Raw genomic sequence first — 19809 nt, 5'->3', positions numbered from 1 at the left:
CAGTCGCAAAAACCATTAAGCGCTATGATGAAACTGGCTCTCATGACGACCGCCATGGGAATGGAAGACCCAGAGTTACCTCTGCTGCATATGATAAGTTCCTTAGAGTTACCAGCCTCAGAAATTGCAGCCCAAATAAATGCTTCACAGAGTTCAAGTAACAGACACATCTCAACATCAACTGCTCAGAGGAGACTGTGTGAATCAGGCCTTCATGGTTGAATTGCTGCAACGAAACCACTACTAAAGAACACCAATAAGAAGAAGAGACTTGCTTAGGCCAAGAAACACGATCAATGGATATTAGACCGGTGGAAATGTGTTCTTTGGTCTGGAGTCCAAAGTGGAGATTTTTGGTTCCAACCGCCATGTCTTTGTGAGACGCGGTGTGGGTGAACGGATGATCTCCGCATGTGTATTTACCATCGTAATGCATGAAGGAGGAGGTGTTATGGTGGGGGGGTGCTTTGCTGGTGACACTGTCAGTGATTTATTTAGAATTCAAGGCACACATAACCAGCATCCCATCTGCTTTGGGCTTAGTGGGATTATCATTTGTTTTTCAACAGGACAATGACCCAACACACCACCAGGCTGTGTAAGAGCTATTTTACCAAGAAGGAGAGTGATGGAGTGCTGCATCAGATGACCTGGCCTCCACAATTCCCCGACCTCAACCAATTGAGATGGTTTGGGATGAATCAGACCGTGAAGGAAAAGCAGCCAACAAGTGCTCAGCATATGTGGGAACTCCTTCAAGACAGTTGGAAAGGCATTCCATGTGAAGCTGTTTGAGAGAATGCCAAGAGTTTGCAAAGCTGTCATCAAGGCAAAGGGTGGCTATTTGAGAATCTCAAATATAAAATATATTTTCATGCGTTTAACACTTTTTTGGTTACTACATGATTCCATATTTGTTATTTAATAGTTTTGATGTCTTCACAATTATTCTACAATGTAGAAAATAGTAAAAAATAAAGAAAAACTATTGAATGAGGAGGTGTTCTAAAACTTTTTACTGGTAGTGTATATATATATATATATTTTACTATGTCAATATGTATTTGTTGTCAATGTTTTTGCATTAAACTGGTGGCAGTTGTAAAACAAAAGTCAATAGTTGGAAGAGTTGCAGAGTTAAATCTAAATAATGCCATTGTTGATTTTTCATTAATAAGACTCTTTTCTCTTGAACCGTATGGTCTATATACTAGAAACTCATGGACAATATGGATACAGATATAAAAAAAACAGGAATACTATATATGAATACATTTTTTTTTTAAAGTTATTCAAGTATAAATGACCAAAGTTACAATAGATTGCCATATATTTTCTGTTAATTACCAAAATTAATAAGGATTCTGGTAACTTTGGTAAACTACAGGTAGCTTTGCAACCCTATTCTCAATGGTTAAAGCATTGGTTGAGTGGAAATGTAGCTGGGTAGATATAGCACTATGATAAGCAGAGCCATAGATGGAGCAACAATAGTTTTAAACCCCTCTTCATCCCTGAATACCTAACACTCCCAGACACGTGGAGCCTAAGTGACCAATAATGAAACCAATTGTGACATAGGTGTGTGGAGTGCATGGGCAGTTTCAAAGGGCAACAAGTTTTCCAATTCCATTAGACACCTTAGTAACATACTATTTCAGCAAGGCTAAATAACACCACAAGGGCTATATGGATAGTTGAGTTATAACTGTCAAACAGTATTAATCCAATACCAGCCTGATGCAATAATAAAGTGTTATGCAATAACACCTACAATGGGGCTGTAACAGAGTACCTGAGGGAACCACTATATGTTGTGCTCAATCTAACTCAGGGGCTGTTGAGCTCAACACGTTTCACTTCTTATTGCTGCATTGCCCAAATTGATCAGCAAAACTCAGTGACGTGTACAAAGCACTTGAGCTGTGTTATTTTCCATTTCCCACCCAACCAACACACTCAACAGAAGGGATAAACCTATCGAGATGACAACCCATATATCATGGTACTGTATATCTCCAGACAAAGGAAGACAAAGTATTGTCTGTGTTACAATCCACTGTGAGGGGTGTCATCTACTTTGACCAAAACTAAAAGCACAAATCACTAACAGTGATTATAAATGGACACCTCTGATTTGATAACTATGGGGGAAAGAATTGACCTTTTGACCTTGAGCATAGGGTATGTTGCCAACATGTAGGCTTAGTAGAAATTACATTCCAACTGGACGACATAAACCCTAGCATCTGTGAAGTACATCCCTAAACAGCCTGACTTGGAGAACGGAAAGGCACATGTATCAAATGCACCAGAGCACAGGAAGGAGCCAATAAAAGCACTCATGTTCCTGCCCCTGGATAGAGTGACGGTTTGCATTCAGTCCAGGTTTTTCAACGCAACGTCATGAAGCCTAGCCTACTTCTTCCGGCTGCTGTCTTAAATGATGAGCTTGCATGTCGTATTATGCATCAATGTTAGAACATCGGTCATAACTTCACTTCAGTAGGCTTGAGGTTGATCGTTACCAAAACTAGGGTACCTGATTGAAATGAATGCAAAGGAAAGTCATCTTTCCTTCCAAAGATACATTTGATGTTTTCCAAAGTGACCTACACTGAGTGTACAAAACATTAAGGACACCTGCAGTTTACTGTGCGTATCAATAATGGTCCACCACCCAAAAGACATCAAGTCAACTTGACACAACTGAGGGAAGCATTGGAATCAATATGGGACAGCATCCCTGTGGAACACTTTTGACACCTTGTAGAGCGAATGTCCGTGCGAGTTAAGGCTGTTCTGAGGGCAAAAGGGGGTGCAACTCAATATTAGGAAGGTGTTCTTAATATTTTGTCACAGTATAAGTGATATTATTATGGCCTAATTTAAACTGATTGACAATTAATCATTGTATCCAAAGTTGGGGCATCCTATTACAATGATATTTTTACAAGTTGTGTTGGGTTTCTTCTCAAAACATTATTCCCACGAGTCACTGGATTTCAACTTTTAAAGCCTAATAACTACTGTATAACTGCCGGGATCATGTCTTGGTGTTCCCCAAGGTTTCATTGTGGGTCTATTCCATATTCCATCTTATATTAATTTGGTGAAAGGCATAGTGTGATATGAGGCTTTAAAGACGTCAGCATGCTTCAGTTCGGCTGACGGCTAGCCAAAGATGGCTAGGCGAACCGAAAGAGTGTGCTCGCATACTCCCTTGAAAAATGAGATCTGATCGTACTGTTTGTCCAGTATACACTTCCTCAGAAGTCAGAATGAATCTAAGATAACTCAAGAAATCATCATTTTGACGTTTTTGCATGGGAGATCTTAGTCGTGTAATTTTACATCTAACTAAGGTGCAGTATTTCTCAAGGAAACAATTAGCATGAAAACAAGTTTCTCATTGAGTGACAACCATGCGTTCGTAAATTTACTCTGACTATTTACTCCGATTTCAGAGCACTCTTGTCTGAGTGTGCCAGAGCACAGAATAACTGATGAATTTACAAATGTGCAACACCCAATGAATATGACCAGTGTCAGTAAACATCTGCAAAAAAACTGAATTTAATTGTCGCCAGCAGCACAGTTAAAGTCACTAATGCTCTAGATAACATGAAAACAGCCTAACAAGCTCTGCTAGGGCGAGTAAAATGGTCAGGGTGACGTGTTCTCTCATTTGTGCCTGCAAGTAGCTAGCAAACTAACCAACTTTAGCCAGTTAGCTTGGGTGATTGACTGCCGTTGAGGTCAGAACACTCGGATCAACCCTACTCGTCAGCCAGAGAATCCAGTGTGTGCTCTGAACTCGCCGAGAGCGAAATGGTCTGAATTTAGAACCGACAATCTGACAACGCTCGACCCAGAGCGAACGACCCAGAGCGCACTCTGACACACTGAAGGCAATTTACAAACACACCCAAAGACTTTATTGAAGAATCCCCACAGTTGACTAATTACGGACGAAGGGGCGTAGACTTCGGCTCCTGAACGTCGGCTGGCCTCGAGAAAAACATTTGTGTACCCGAACAGCTGAAAAAACTCTTTACCGAAGTCCAAAACAAACAAAAACCTCACAAAATGTTGTCATAATATATGCACAAACTGTTTCGGCTGGGAAGCATGCGGACGCCTTAAGGAGGAACTTACAAGAGAAAATACTGAGCATCTGAGGTTTTGGCTGAAAGACAAACTGTGGGTTTACACTGTTATCATGAGGTATTCTGGCTTTGGTGAGTTCCGCCGTGTGGCAAACTGTTTGGTTACATACACTGTACTGCTTCATCACAAATACCCACACCACTATTTTAAAGCTTACATTTTTTTGGCTTTTTTCACCTTTTGGTAAGAAAATAAATTAGCTTGAGAAAAGTGCCCTGTGTTATTATAGGGCTAACAAGATAAGAATGACTAACTATTTGAGTTGAGATCCACACACAGGAGAACACAACACACACACAGAGATGACAAAAGGATGGCTGGCTAGATTAATTAGGACGCTGGTTCCAACACTCTGGTGTTCTTCACAGTTCCGAGACATTTTGTTTCTGTGACCCAGGTTCTAATCACCGATATAAAGCATCTGTTCTATTGGTCTGGATTTACCAAAAACTCTGTACATCTTCTAGGTTAACATCGGAATCCAAATCTGATTTTGTAGTGTGAGATTTGTGTTTGACAAAATTGTTCATGAGTTATTTAGGTCAAGATCTTTAGTCCTCCTGGATTTGGGTCATCTCTGGATTTCTGATGTGTGTGTGTGTGTGTGTGTGTGTGTGTGTACATGTAAGAAGGAAATGAGCAAGTGTGGATTGTGTGTGCATTTGAGGAGTACTAAAGTGCTTGTATCATGTCAGAACACTGGATCTCTGAAAAGCATCCCTAGATTTCTACAGTGCATTTCTATTTCTGTAGAGAATAGAAGAATAAACATAAATTACTCAGTATACATTTTCACTCATGTTACCTGTTTATACTATAATATAGAACCTCTATGAAAGGTAATTCAGGGGTCAAGGCTGCTTTGTAGTGTTTGTGCTGTGAAACAATAATTAATGTTCACAAAACATGGAAAGTATGATCAGGACATCAGTAGTTTTATATCTGCATGCCCACAGGTTTGGTTAGTGGTTGCATGGGCGTGTGGGAGACAGTACAAGTGGTTAAGGAGAGTGCAGTGATTGTTGGCTGCTTGAGTGTGTGTCTGTGTGTGACGGAGAGATTGAGGATAGCCTTTGTGGGGCTTTGAGTAGCTCTACATTGTGTGTGTTACATAGAACAGAAACATGCATGTGGTTGTATGTGCATGTATCAATCTGTATCAGCCTTTATAAACTGGGTGGTTCGAGCCCTGAATGCTGATTAGCTGACAGCATATCACGGGTATGACAAAAACATACATTTTTACTGCTGTGTGTGTGTGTGTGTGTACGTTTTTAACCCAGTATGGATTTTTAACTGATCCTCTTTCCTTTTACTCAGTTAGCGGGTCCTGGGTCGGCCAAGGGCATGGTGTGTAGTACCTCGTCCAGCAGCTGCAGAGCCCGGTGCAGGTGTACCTCCACCCAACAGGGGGTATGTTTGATGCTCTGCCGGGGGTAGTCAGGGCCCCAGCCCTTCACAAAGCTCAGCCGCAGGATACACAGCCTCCGGAGGTCGTCCACACCTATCCCTGCTGCTGCAGAAAGACCTGGAAGAAAGAGGAAGTGAGGTATTAGGGATGGGCATTTTAAATGATTTCACTATTCAAATAATATCACAATATTTCTCTCGGATATCCAGATAGTCAAAATATAGGTTTTTTAAAGAAAACATAAATGATTTGGAAACTTCATGTGGAATTGCTTGTGTGACTCGGGAGAGAGCCAGTGCGCTGCGCACTGCTTGTTAGGGGAATCGGCAGAAGAGGAGCAGGGGCCTGTGTGTGTGACAGTCTATGCGTGTGATATGGAGGGAGAGAAAAAAGTAGCCAAACCGACTCACACTAGTTAGACAAACTTGTCTCTTTATAGGTGATTTATCATACCATCTGGTAGTACCTGTCTTGACTGCATCAAATCAATGTAAAGATGCTAGCTAGCTACAGTAGCCAGCTAAGTTAGCCAGCTAGCTAGATAAAGTAGCAAGGCTAATTGAGGCTATTTTGCTGCTCTCCCTGTCCTTATCTACAACAACTCCATTCATATGAAACAACAGCCTACCTGTGGGTTGATCATTGTAGCCTTCTACTTCTCATTTAGCCAACTTAATTCCGTAATTGTAATTCCATTTGGCAGTGATTGGAAATCTCCCACTTCACTTGCTACACATGAAGTCACTGACAACAACAACAAGCTACACCATATGTATAACCTGTATAGGCTATAAGGTACGACTTTTGTTTGTTGTTTTATTAAATGAAGCATATAACATGTCATGGTATATCTTTGTGTGTAGCATTGTCACATAGATCATTTGATTTAATTGAGAAAAAGCCTTCATTGTTAAAATAGGGCTATATTAATTTTTTTTAACAAAAAAATGAATACTCCTTCAAGTAATCGAATACTAACGTCCGTTTGGATATTAAAATATTTGAATAGCTGTGCCCATTCCTATGAGGTATAAATTAAAACACAAATGTGGTGTCCCACATGGGTCAATACTTGGACCCATTCTCATTCAAATGTCACGGCAGATTTCCTCCTCTTCCTCTGAAGAGGTGAAACAAGGATCGGACCAATATGCAGCGTGGTAGGTGTCCATGGTTTTTAATAAGAAAAACTGAACATGAACACATATACAAAATAATAAAGTGAACTGGCAACGAAACAGTCCCGTGTGGCACAAACACTGACACAGGAAACATGCAAACCCCTAGACAAGACAAAACACATAAAACCATGTCACACCCTGACCTAACCAAAATAATAAAGAAAACAAAGATAACTAAGGCCAGGGCGTGACATCAAAAGAATACCACTTCAACAGAGGCCATAAATTCACAATAGCCTAATTGGAAAAATATGAAAATAAAACACACTAAGCCTGTGCATATCTCATATATTGTACTTACTGACTGCAGGGGCTATGCCTCCAACGCTGCCTGGCCCAGGGATGTTGCCTGCCACGGCGGCAGCCTGAGCTGCTGCCGCTGCCTGTGCTGTAGCTGCCTGCTGTTGCATTTGCCTGTGACACTGTCTCAGGTCAAACACCTACAGAAGACAGAACAGTCTGATGTCAGAACACCTACAGAGAGACATCAGTGTCCAGTCAAACTCCTATTGGGAGAAGGTCATCAAGAGGACAAACAACTGCAAAGAGAACAAACAGAGGTCATTGTGTTTCTCACCTTGATGTAGGCGCCGGGGTAGATCTTGTGTACTGCGTCGCCTGGCGCTCTACCTGCCTCTCGATCCAAGTAGTAGCTCTGCACGAACACGGCGTGGTCGCTCATACAGCGCATCCACACATCTCCCTCACCACGACACTCCAGCTGCACTCCTTTACCTATGTGCAACCTGTGAGAGAGAGGGAGAGATCAAGATGATGAGTACAAGTGAATATAGTTGTATTAAAGTGTTATATTTCAGTCAATAACAGAAGTCGCATTTTGCTACAATGGGTCTTCTGCCACAGGTACAAGGCATGGCATGATTATGAATGAGAAATATACGCATATACACAGTTTACACAAAGGCATAGATATACCAATCAACATTTCAACAGACACATTTAAAGGCATTCAAAATAGACATGTGTGGCAAGGTAGGAACTAACATGCTTATTGATATAGAGATGGCACTAGAGGAGCACAGACCTGGCTCTTTCGCTGGCGTCGGTACGGTGGACGTTGCTTAGCTGGCCCAGACAGAAGCGGTCGCCCCCTGAGGGGTCCACGTAGCCGTCCACCGTCACCACCGGGCAGCTAGCCGGCACCTTGAACATCTCCCCCACCTGCACATCCATTTCAAAGTAGGAGATGGAGCACCAGAACTCTGGCCCTGCACACAGACAATAATGTGGTTAGCAGAGTGGGCGTGCATGCGTTTGCATCTATACATCTATATATACTGTACATATGTGTTGTCTTACCTGGATGATTGGACACAGGGGGAGGAAATGAGGCTGAGCCATGATGCTGAGACCCTAGAAGGTGAACAAGGAAACGACAAAGGTTACCAAACATACACTATTCCTAAGTGTCCCTCAAAAAAGCACCTCAGAAGACATACAGACACACTTTGGGCATATTGTGACTTACTGTAACTGCCAAACTTACAGAAGCTGGTTGGATGGTGGAGAGGAGGCTGTTGGTGGCCACGCCCATTCTGTTGTTGGGGTCCCACAGGAGTGTAGGAGGCTGTGCTACTACCTGTCCAAGTTGCTGAATTACAAAACAATAAATACAAATTAACAACAGGCACAAGCTCAAGCCATAAATCTGGCAAACTACCATTTCGCATTTTTACAAATATATATATATATTTTTTTACAGTTTTCAAATACAGTATGATGATTTATCATGCCGTTGAAATGAATTGTGTTTGGCTCCCTGAGTGTTTGTGTGTGTGTGTGTGTGTGTGTGTGTGTGAACCATATGGCAGTACTAACTGTGGAACGCAGCCTGTGACTGTGTGTGTTTGGAGCTGTTGTATCCATTCTGACCAGGCGGGGGCTGGGATGGCTGGGGGTTCTGCGGTGGCAGCCCGTGTGTTGGGGTGGAGGGGGGCGGCGTGGGGGTCATAGGGGTCATGACCTGACCCTGAGGAGTGGCTATCTGTAGGAGCCCCTCACTGTGACCTCCCTGGAGAGGCAGCATAGAGCCGGACACTAGAGAGGAGAGAGAGACACACACACACACACACACACACACACACACACACACACACACACACATGAAGAGCTACCAGGTGTTGTCAATATCAATAGGTAGGCAGCAATCGATAAACAAATGTCACAAAACAGGATGACGCAGTGACACCCATAGAAACAGAACACTTGTGGATATCTTTGGTCGCACCTATCTGTCAAACAATCCCCTAAGCTTTATTAAAAGATCACCTTAGGGAGCAGCAAAACAGGAGCAGACATTCCATTTTTTTCTACGTATTGTAACTTATTTTTGTCCAGCTCCCATTATTATGTTGGATGGGCGTAAAACTCCCTCCATTCATTAAACACCTATTGGTCTTACCTGTGGGCGAGAGGGGCATGTTGGGGTAGAGGGTGATGGGCAGAGGGGCCCGCTGCGGTTCCGGCGGGAGCTGCAGAGGCGGGAGTGGCTGGCCGTAGTGGTCCGGAGGCTGTAGCTTGAGCGCCCCTGGGTGGGGGGATATGCCTGGTGGCATATCCATCTGGATACAGTCATGAATATACTCCTCCTTGATCAGCCTCCCAGGGGGGCCTAGAGGAGAGAGGGCTACCAACAACATGGTATAACATTGTTATTAGTTTCAAGTTTTATTAGGCGTACGGGATACACATGGTATACACCGTCCAACAAAATGCTTACTTGCAGGTTCCTTCTCGACAATGCAACAACAATAAGAAATAATACAATATTAGAATACAAATATAAAGTAAATAGGTCAGTAGAATAAAATAAAGATTTTAGCATAAAATAGCATAAAGTATATTAGCCACCAGTGTGTTTTAGCATAAAGTATATTAGCCACCAGTGTATAATGCATTAACGACTTGTATCAACAGGAAGAACACCTGTATCAACCACCTGTGTGTAATGCATTGTAAATGCATTTATGCAATTATAAACATTAAAAAGTGCAATGCTTTGTAATGAATACAAGTCATTTTTGGCTAGGTAACTATAAAGAATTGATGAATGCAGAAACAGTCTGGCATCCAAGCCAGTGAGACATGGGCATACCACAATAGTACTCTTTTCACACTATTGTGCCAAGCCGAACCCTAAGTTGCTGGCTTGGATATTTTCTTTTCACATTGTCCTTTCCAGCAGTTCCAGCAACTATGGTGGATTTTTAACCAGACCAGCACAGTGCAGCTTGGCTTGTTGTGGCTAGGCTCTATAGTATGAAAAGGGTATAGGGCTGAAGGGAAAGAGGAATGTTTGTAGATGAAGAGAAAATAATACTGTTATACTTAACAAGCCTGCAGTAAATTCCTTAGTACTGTGATAGTGCACTCACCTGTATTTTGGAGACTGAGACCAACTTTGAAAGAGAGCAAAAGAAAGAAGGAGGGGGCAAAGAAAGAAATAAATAAAGAAAGAATACGAGAGAGAAAATAGGAGGTAAATGTCTGCAATTTCACTGTAATGATATGCTTATCATTTGTAATTAATTCAAATTCTGATGAAGTCCAAATATCATTCACATAAATAAATATCTTTATGCGAGTAAAGTAAAGTACGTTACATAAAAAATGCCACGACCGGCCTGATGGAAACAGCAAATGTCGGTAAACTTTCCATATGTAAACATTTTTAAAAAATACACTATACGAGGTGGGATCTTTTTGTGTCGGTAAAATGAATTATGTGAGAATGGCGGTGGAAACGCTTTTATACAAAATATTGATATGGCCAAAAGTATGTGGACATTTCTTCAAATTAGTGGATTTCACCTGTTGCGGACAGGTTTATAAAATCGAGCACACCACCATGCAATCTCCATAGACAAACATTGGCAGTAGAATGGCCTTACAGAAGAGCTCAGTGACATTCAAAGTGGCACCGTCATAGGATGCCACTTTTCCAAGTCAGTTTGTCAAATTTCTGCCCTGCTAGAGCTGCCCCGGTCAACTGTAAGTGATATTATTGTGAAGTGGAAATGTCTAGGAGCAACACCGGCTCAGCCGCGAAGTGGTAGGACACACAAGCTCACAGAACAGGGCCGCCGAGTGTTGAAGCACGTAGTGCATAAAAAGCGTCTGTTCTTCTGGAAGCAACGTCAGCACAAGAACTGTTCGTCGTGAGCCGACGAAAAAAAAAAGGGGTTTCATGGCCGAGCAGCCGCACACAAGCATAAGATCACCATGCGCAATGCCAAGCGTTGACTGGAGTGGTGTAAAGCTCACCGCCATTGGACTCTGGAGCAGTAGAAACGTGTTCTCCGGAGTGATGAATCACGCTTCACTATCTGGCAGTCCGACCGACTAATCTGAGTTTGGCGGATGTCAGGAGAACGCTACCTGCCCCATTGCATTGTGCCAACTGTAAAGTTGATTGTAGGAGGAATAATGGTCTGGGGCTGTTTTTCCTGGTTCGGGCTAGGCCCCTTAGTTTCAGTGAAGGGAAATCTTAATGCTACAGCATACAATGACATTCTAGAAGATTCTGTGCTTCCAACTTTGTGGCAACAGTTTGGGGAAGGCCCTTTCCTGTTTCAGCATGACAATGCCGCCGTGCACAAGGCAAGGTCCAACCCCGTCGAACACCTTTGGGATGAATTGGAACACCGACCAGGCCTAATCGCCCAACTACAGTGCCCGACCTGAAGCAAGTCCCTGCAGCAATGTTCCAACATCTAATGGAAAGCCTTCCCAGAAGAGTGGAGGCTGTTAAAGCAGCAAAGTGGGGACCAACTCCATATTAATGCCCATCATTTTGGAATGAGACGTTAGACGAGCAGGTGTCCATGTACTTTTGGTAATGTAGTGTATAATAACCATCACATGGAAGTAAACTTGAAGTCACGCTGTGATATGTTGTGTGGTCCTCCCACTACGACTCGGGAAAGTTTGCAGATTATTAGGCTACAGATTAAATAAATGATGATGAACTTCACAGGGTGGTGAAAGTGCACGGTGATGAGCTTGATTCTACTTTCCAATAAATATTGAGGGTCTAATTCTGGTGACATGATGATCGATGCTTGGCTGCCATTTGTCAAATAAAAAATAATCTCGCTCTTATCCATAATAATCTCATCATGTAGGTAGCCTACCCGCACTGTATCTGCAAGTTGTTGGCTAGAGCACAAGTGCCAAGACCAGAGTGGCCACACCTTTTTTTGGTTTGACTAAACCATCAGTAGAATTGAAAATCCGTTGCAAACCCATTTAACTTGTATTTTTTATTAGGTACATGGGAATTTCATCACGCAGAGATTTTATCCACAAAAAGTCAATTTGATGGAAAGAAATCTCCTGTTAAGCGGATTTTAGAAAATGTGCATGAAAATCTGTCGCCAGTTGGATTGAAACCTAGCTACTGTAATATTTGTAATGTTATGACAGAAAACATAGTATTTACAGTACATATCAGAAACATCTGCACCATTAGGCATTAAGCAATATAGGGTGAACTATCCCATTAAGCTGTTGAGCAGACCTACCAATGCCGGGCGAAACCACTCTCTCATAGTGGTAAGGGTTGACACACACATTGTCATATTTGAGGTCGAAGGCGTATTGGCAGAACTTGACGTGCTTTAGCTCATTCTTGTGTAGGTCTGGCCAGCGCCATAATCGAGCGTAGATCACATGGGGGAAGCCTTTCCTCCCTGCAACCTGGAGTGAGGGGGAGGGTGGAGAGAGTTAGAGATACAAGGCCCTATTCGATCAAAACTAGTATATGGGTTTATGTTAAATCTCTTAACTGGGCTAGACATTTTTAAAAGAGGCATTGCAGTCAAAAACTAGATTTTACTTATTTTTTTAATGATATTTCCACACCATGAGTTTGAAATAACACTCTTTTTTTGGCTCGGAATTTCAGCCTGTTTGGGTGGGATGGAGTTTTTGGCCCACATCATGACATTGCAATCTGATCTGATTATTCTGACCAATGACCTTTTATTTGCATATGTATCCTCCTACATTGAAGGGGTAAGTGGGGTAGGCTTTAGAGTCTAGACAATCTTATCCGCCAATCAGGGCTGTGTATGCAAATATAATTGTATCAACACGCTCACATGATGAGACTGAACATTTCAATGGCAAAAGGAGGCTCCGGGAAATAAATTGCTAATATATTTGGAGTTATTTTCATGAAATAAACACATAGTGATTTATTAGACATACATAGATTATTTATTATTTAAATGAAAATAGACTGCATGGGGGCATAAAAAATAAAAAAAATTGCACATTAGCTGATTTAAGATGAAAACTTCAACCCTGTTACTTTATTTGGCACTTAATAAGCACTTACTATAATCATTTTCATTTAACCTCTTGAAAAGTGTAGGCATCCTGATAAATAAGAACCCTTTTCCATTATACCTCAGAACACGGACCAAAAAGGCTGCTTTCTAATGTTGAATTGTACCTTTCATGGTGAAAAATGCAACTTGATTTCATTGTATATCCCCCTGGGGCAAATCTGGTGTTTTAGATAGAATTCAAGCTATATTCAATCAAATCCAGACAGGAACTAGTATTTTAGCAGGTGATCTAAATCACACATTCGGCAAGTTAGACAGACAGCAATAAAATACACTTAGTGACAGAATATGGAGAGGTGCAGACAGTGTTGAAGAAACTAAAGTTTCTTATTTTAACAGCGCAGGCAAACGACAGGTCAATGTAGGCAGGGGTAAATGATCCAGCGAGGGTGTAAGGCACCAGAACAGCAGGCGGGCTCAGGGTCAGGTCAGGTAAATCCAGAGTAGGGGCAAAGGTACAGGACGGCAGGCAGTAAAGGTCAAAACCGGGAAACTAGAAAAGATGGACTATAGCAAAGACAGGGGCAAGGGAATACGCTTGTAGATTTAAACGAACTGGCACAGACAGACAGAAAACGCAGGTATAAGTACCCAGGGAATAATGGGGAAGATGGGCGACACCTGGAGGGGGGTGGAGACAAGCACAAGAACAGGTGAAACAGATCAGGTGTGACAGTACCCCCCCTCTAGGGACGCCACCTGGCGTCCTACCTGGGCACATACCTGGTTGAGCGGGGTGCCGGCATTGGAACTCAGAGATGAGGCCTGGGTCCAGGATGTCCCTAGCGGAGACCCAGCACCTCTCCTCCGGGCCATAACCGTCCCAGTCAACCAGGTACTGGAATCCCCTGCCCCGAGGTCGAACCTTCAGGAGGCGTCTCACCATGTCCGCTGGTCGGCCGTCGATGAGACGAGGGAGAGGGGTGGACCTGGAAACAGGAGACAAAGGGTTGTGAGACATGGGTTTAATTCTAGACACAGGAAAGGTAGGAAGTATACGAAGGGTAGGGGGCAACAGAGGACGAACAGCAGAGGGGCTAATGATCTTAGATCAGGGGGGGAAAGGCCTCGGCTTCAGGGGGTGTAGCTGCGGGGCTATAGCGGCGTGCCAGCGCATCTGGCTTGACCTTCTTGGATACCGGTCAGTGTTGTGGAAGCGAAGTCGCCCGGGCCTTATTGAACCCCTCCCGGAGGTCCTGGTACTCCGCATGGCTAGCGGAAGGCGTACCTGGGCAGGCAGAGCTGACTTCAGGAAATGAGTGTGGCAGAACGGGCTCCAGACCATGATGGCACCAATAGACCAGTCAATTGAGGGATTGTGTCGCTAGAGCCAAGAGAATTCCAATACCACGGGAACCTGCGGAGACTCAATTAGCAGGAATTGGATCGTCTCATTGTGGTTCCCGACACTCGTAGGTTGACGGGGTTGGTATGGTGGGTGACCCGGCCTATAGAGCGCCCTTCCAGTGCTCTAACATCCATGGGAATGGAGGTCGAGTGGGGATACTCACCTCGGACGCCAGGGTAACGTCCATAAGTCTCAAATCAGCCCCCGAGTCGATGAGTATCTGGAGAGACTTGAACAGGTACCCCCACAGCAGGGTGGCATGGAGAGGGGGGCGAGAAAGTGGAGAAGCAAAATTGTCCTTAAGACCCACCAGAGTAATCATTCCTACAAATGAGCTAGGTCTCTTGAAGGGACAGGTAAACACATAATGACCGGCAGTACCGCAATACAGACAACTCTGGGTGGTAAGTCTGCGTACTCGTTCAGCCGGAGACAGCCTAGTCCTGCCGAGCTGCATCTGCTCGGGAAGAGGTAAATCGGCAGCCTTCGAAGGCTCTTGGAGGAACTCAGGTAAGCTTGGATCCTCTCGGGGACTTCTGGAGTTCATCAGCTGCAAGGTGGAATCCTTGAGTGAGCGATTGGGACCGCAATCAGACCTCTTCTCCCTCCTACGTTCCTGTAGCCGTCCATCGATCCGGATGGTTAAGGCAATGAGTGAGTCGAGATCCATCGGTAGTTCCCGGGCTGCAAGTTCGTCCTTTACTTCCTTCGATAATCCGTGCAGGAATGTGTCGAACAGCGCTTCCGGGTTCCAGGCACCCTCCGCTGCTAGCGTGTGGAAATCCACCGCATAGTCTGCCACACTGAGAGAGTCCTGCCGAAGCTGGAGTAACTTCCAGGTAGCCTCTCTCCCAGACACCGGAGCCTCTAAGACATTTTTCACCTCCGCCGCGAAACCCTCCAGACTGTTGTTCCCAAACGGCCATAGTAAAGGGATATAAAGGGATATCAACCAGATTCCCTTTCCTATGGCTTCCTCAAGGTATCAACAGTCTTTAGACATAGTTTGAGGCTTTTATTTTGAAAAATTAGCGAGAAAGATAACATCGCGTCAGTGGACAGCTGGGTGTTCGCAGAGTTTTGCTTGCGCAACAGAGTGGGGCAGCCATTGTCTCTCCCTCTCCTATTGAAAAAGTGACAGTCCCGGTTGATATATTATCGATTATATATTTTAAAAACAACCTGAGGATTGATTATAAAAAAACATTTGACATGTTTCTGTGGACATTACGGATACTATTTGGAATTTACGTCTGCGATGTCGTGACCGCTCGAGCCTGTGGATTTCTGAACATAACGCGCCAAACAAATGGAGGTATTTTGGATATAAAAATTATCTTTATGGAACAAAAGGAACATTTATTGTGTAACTGGGCGTCTCGTGAGTGCAAACATCCGAAGATCATCAAAGGTAAGCGATTTAATCTATTGCTTTTCTGACTTTCGTGACCAATCTACTTGGCTGCTAGTATTTGTAATATTTTGTCTACTGAGAGAGATGTTCTTACATAAACGCTTGTTATGCTTTCACCGAAAAGCTGTATTGAAATCTGACACGCCAGGTGGATTAACAACATGCTAAACTGTGTTTTTTCTATATTGTACTTGTGATTTCATGAAAATTAAATATTTTTAGTAATTTCATTTGAATTTGGAGCGTTGCAATTCAGGGGGTGTTGATGAAAATGATCCCACTAAAGGGATGGGTGCGTCAAGAAGTTAACTTTATCCCATTACTCAACAACATGAAAGCAGATCTATTTAAATGGAACAATCTTCCCATAAATCTTACTGGTAGAATAAACATCTTTAGAATGGCATGGCTCCCAAAGTTTCTATATTATAAAATGTATACTCGGTCACTTTATATGGGGATATAAAACTCATAGAATAAAAAGGAAAGTTTTACATCTCCTTAAGTCTGATGGTGGTTTTAACCTTCCATACTTGGAATTGTATCAACTCGCCACCCAAGGCTTTTACTTGCAACATATTGTTAAATGCACTAAAGAGGAACAATGGGTACATATTGAAGATGCACATCCCCAGAATCTTTACACATGTCTATTTTCAAAAGATAAAGCTAAGAACATTAACAATTTCATAGTTAAGAACAATATAACAATATGGAAGAAAATTAAACAGATTGTACAAGAACTAATAACACTCCTTAAAAACACACCCCGATGGAACAATTATTGGATAGCTTTTCAGAATTCAGCGATAAATTGGCCCACATGGAAAAGTCAAGTCAAGTCAAATAAATGCATTTCCATGACAGAATTAAAAATCCTTTTTGGACTGACCAATGTAGACATTTTCAAATACAACGTTTTATATCACACAATAAAATATTGATCAAGCAACGTTGAGGGAATCCAATTTGATTCAGAAAATAATATTAATATGTTAGGTAAGATATACAAAACCTTGCAGGGAGCCTATCCATCTAACAATCTCTTAGAAAAAAATACAAACTATTGGAACCAAGACTTAAAAAGAACTGATATTGGCACAAGATGGAGGGAGTGTTGGGACATAACTAACGAAATTACAGTTAACTAAAATGTATGTTTAATCCAGTATAAACGAATGTATAGAACGTATTATACATGAGACAAAATGCATAAATTCTACAGCACAACGGCAGAGTCATGTCTTAAGTCTAAAACTAACAGTGACTCAATGATTCATGCTTTCTGGGAGTGCTATAAAGTACAGCAGTTATGGGTGGAGTTAGAAAGTTGGCTGTCGGAAGTTTTACAATGTAAATGTACTTTTAATCCGTCTATCCGCATATTTCAAGGTATGTCATGAGGGCACGGTGAGATTACCAGTGAGTTGGACCATACTTTTCTCGTCAATCATGTTGAAAAAACGTTTACTTAAAAACTGGAAATCAAGTGATCCTCCATCGTTGGGACGGGGGAAGAATCAAATGCATTATTGTTAGAATATTGAAAGTGTGTGGGCGACAGAGAAAGTCAGAGTGGTGCAGTTTGAGGACATGTGGCATAGAGTCTTGCAGGCGATCTGGAGATGAATGCGGTGGGAACATGTGGGTCTGGGCAGGTGGGATGTTGATGTGTGTTTGTCTGTTGTCTGTGTATGTTTATTTTGTTTTAAAAATGTAATAAAGTGTTATAAATACAACAACAAAAAGTGTAACATGTGCTCTTTAAGACAGAATGTTAAAATTAGGTGAATTTTTTTGTATATATATATTTCTTTTTACAAAAGTACACTACCTAAAAGGCACTCTACTGGTGGAATGACAACTGTCGAAAATAAATAAATATTCCTGTACAATATAACAGCATGTTTTAATCAATAGGCGATGTGGTTATATTTCATATTGTTTAACACTGTGAAAATAAATATGATTAAATATTAAACGGACGTGAAAATATACTGTCTGTAATGCTGATTGAAGCAAAGATTGAACCTCATGATAAACTTCCATGAGGTTTCTATGGAAGAGGAACAGAGACATTAGAGACACAAGAGACTTTAATCTGTTTATACAGGCCTGGGCTAAATGATAGGGGTTACCGGGGATGCTGACGTAGCGGACTTCAAAAGTGTCACCCTCACCCTTGGTCTAATGATCGAGACAATGGTTTCTCCTGTGGGAGACCTGGGTTTGGATCCTGACTGTGACAATAGCACCAAATTGTGGGACAGTCTCTTGTGGAGGAGGTGGTTTAAGGGAGGTGAATGTAGCGGACATGAGTCGGACACATGGTCTCGTAATGCGGTAGCCCTGCCTGCGACTTCCAAATCAGTGTCACACTTGGTATACACAGTCAAGACGTTGGTTTCTCCCTGGGTTCAGATCCTGCCTGTGACACTGGCTTCTCCCATTACAAATCAGGGCACTCTCATACGCCTTGAAAATATGAACACATAAATAATTGTCAAATTGTTTGTGTAGAGAACTTTTCAGGGTTCCTCCAAGGGCCAATGTATAATTTGCACCCTGCACTAAGTCTAATGTATTGTGTGATGATGTCACTTTTGCTCTGCTACTACAGCTGCTGGTGTCAATACTGTTCTGACTGTACCTGGAATCAGCAGGGGAAACAGTGTGTGTGTGGCAGGGAGATTAATTATGTGTGAAAATGGGGGGGTGAGTTTGTACAGTATTTAATGTATGTGTGTGTGCCTGCGTGCGTGCGGTCATGCATGTGTGTGTGTGTGTGATAGAGAAAAGGGACAGAGACAGAGAAGGGGAGAGTGAGTGACAGAAAGAGAGAGACAGAGAAAGGGAGAGTGGGTGACAGAAAGAGAGACAGAGAAGGGGAGAGAGAGTGGGTGACAGAAAGAGAGACAGAGAATGGGAGAGTGGGTGACAGAAAGAGAGACAGAGAAGGGGAGAGTGGGTGACAGAAAGAGAGACAGAGAAGGGGAGAGTGGGTGACAGAAAGAGAGGATATGGATCTACATGTGACTGTGAGCAAAGTCATTAGACATTTGAAGCCTGATCTAGTCCACAGCTATGTCTCCACAGCTCCCCCTCTCTCTCCCTATTTCGCTCTCTCCCCTCCCTCTTTTGTTGGGGAGAAGGTCACAGAAGGTGAGGCATGATGTCTTCACTCAGCAGTTAGGATTTATTCTGCCAGGGCGTATTGAATTAACTACCTCTCTCTAGTTCCACCGTGGGTGCGCGCACACACACACACACACACACACACACACACAGACTCATTGAGTAGTCAGCTGCCTAGTAACTTTGCAGCATTAGCCACCATTAGCAAGGCTTAAGTAACTGAAACCTCATAGCATATGCATAAATTAGCAACTCCTCATTTGACTGTTGCCATGTAACATTAGCCAACATTCGTTACAGGCATAGTCTATAAAAGAGGTTTCCGTCATCATAAAAATCATTCAGAAATGTCCATGTCTTTCAGCAGAATATCTCCAACATGTGTTTGGCAGCAAGTGCTTGACAGAAACCTGGGCCTAACTCTCAAAAGAGAAAACCAGGGCAACAGCGACAAGGAAAAATTCCCTACAGTAGGTAGGAAGAAACCTTGAGAGATTTCACATTAGGCTACATATGACCATGTGGCATGACATACATACATGGTCTATTTATGTATTGCTCCGTTTATTAAACTCAAGTTAAATAATCGGCTCCGTCACACCCTGATCTGTTTCACCTGCCTTGTGCTTGTCTCCACCCCCCACCGGGTGTCTCCCATTTCCCCCCTTTATCCCCTGTTTTCTGTTGGTCTATTGCCCGTTTGTCTTGTCAAGTCTTTCCAGCGTGTTCTCCCGTATTCCAGTACATCTAGTTTCTGTTTTCTAGTCCTAGTCCTC

General features: G+C 42.7%; 1 protein-coding gene across 1 annotated transcript in view; it reads right to left on the bottom strand.

Moving 5' to 3' along the window:
* Positions 1-526: 526 nt before the first annotated feature.
* LOC139373517 (mothers against decapentaplegic homolog 4-like) overlaps positions 527-19809 on the bottom strand; it is a 32599-nt gene continuing 13316 nt past the window's right edge. Inside the window, exons 4-13 of the mRNA XM_071114113.1 lie at positions 12306-12480; positions 10158-10181; positions 9185-9409; positions 8602-8820; positions 8252-8374; positions 8083-8136; positions 7808-7991; positions 7340-7508; positions 7064-7202; positions 527-5698 (exon numbers count right to left, since the gene is read on the bottom strand). Coding sequence (XP_070970214.1) covers positions 5487-5698; positions 7064-7202; positions 7340-7508; positions 7808-7991; positions 8083-8136; positions 8252-8374; positions 8602-8820; positions 9185-9409; positions 10158-10181; positions 12306-12480 — 1524 coding nt within the window. The 3' untranslated portion in view covers positions 527-5486. The remainder of the gene's footprint in view (positions 5699-7063; positions 7203-7339; positions 7509-7807; positions 7992-8082; positions 8137-8251; positions 8375-8601; positions 8821-9184; positions 9410-10157; positions 10182-12305; positions 12481-19809) is intronic.

This window comes from Oncorhynchus clarkii, chromosome 18 (genome assembly GCF_045791955.1).
Source record: "Oncorhynchus clarkii lewisi isolate Uvic-CL-2024 chromosome 18, UVic_Ocla_1.0, whole genome shotgun sequence".
Taxonomy (NCBI): domain Eukaryota; kingdom Metazoa; phylum Chordata; class Actinopteri; order Salmoniformes; family Salmonidae; genus Oncorhynchus; species Oncorhynchus clarkii.
Note: the sequence above shows the minus strand (reverse complement) of the source record. Positions and strands in the feature narration are given on the sequence as shown.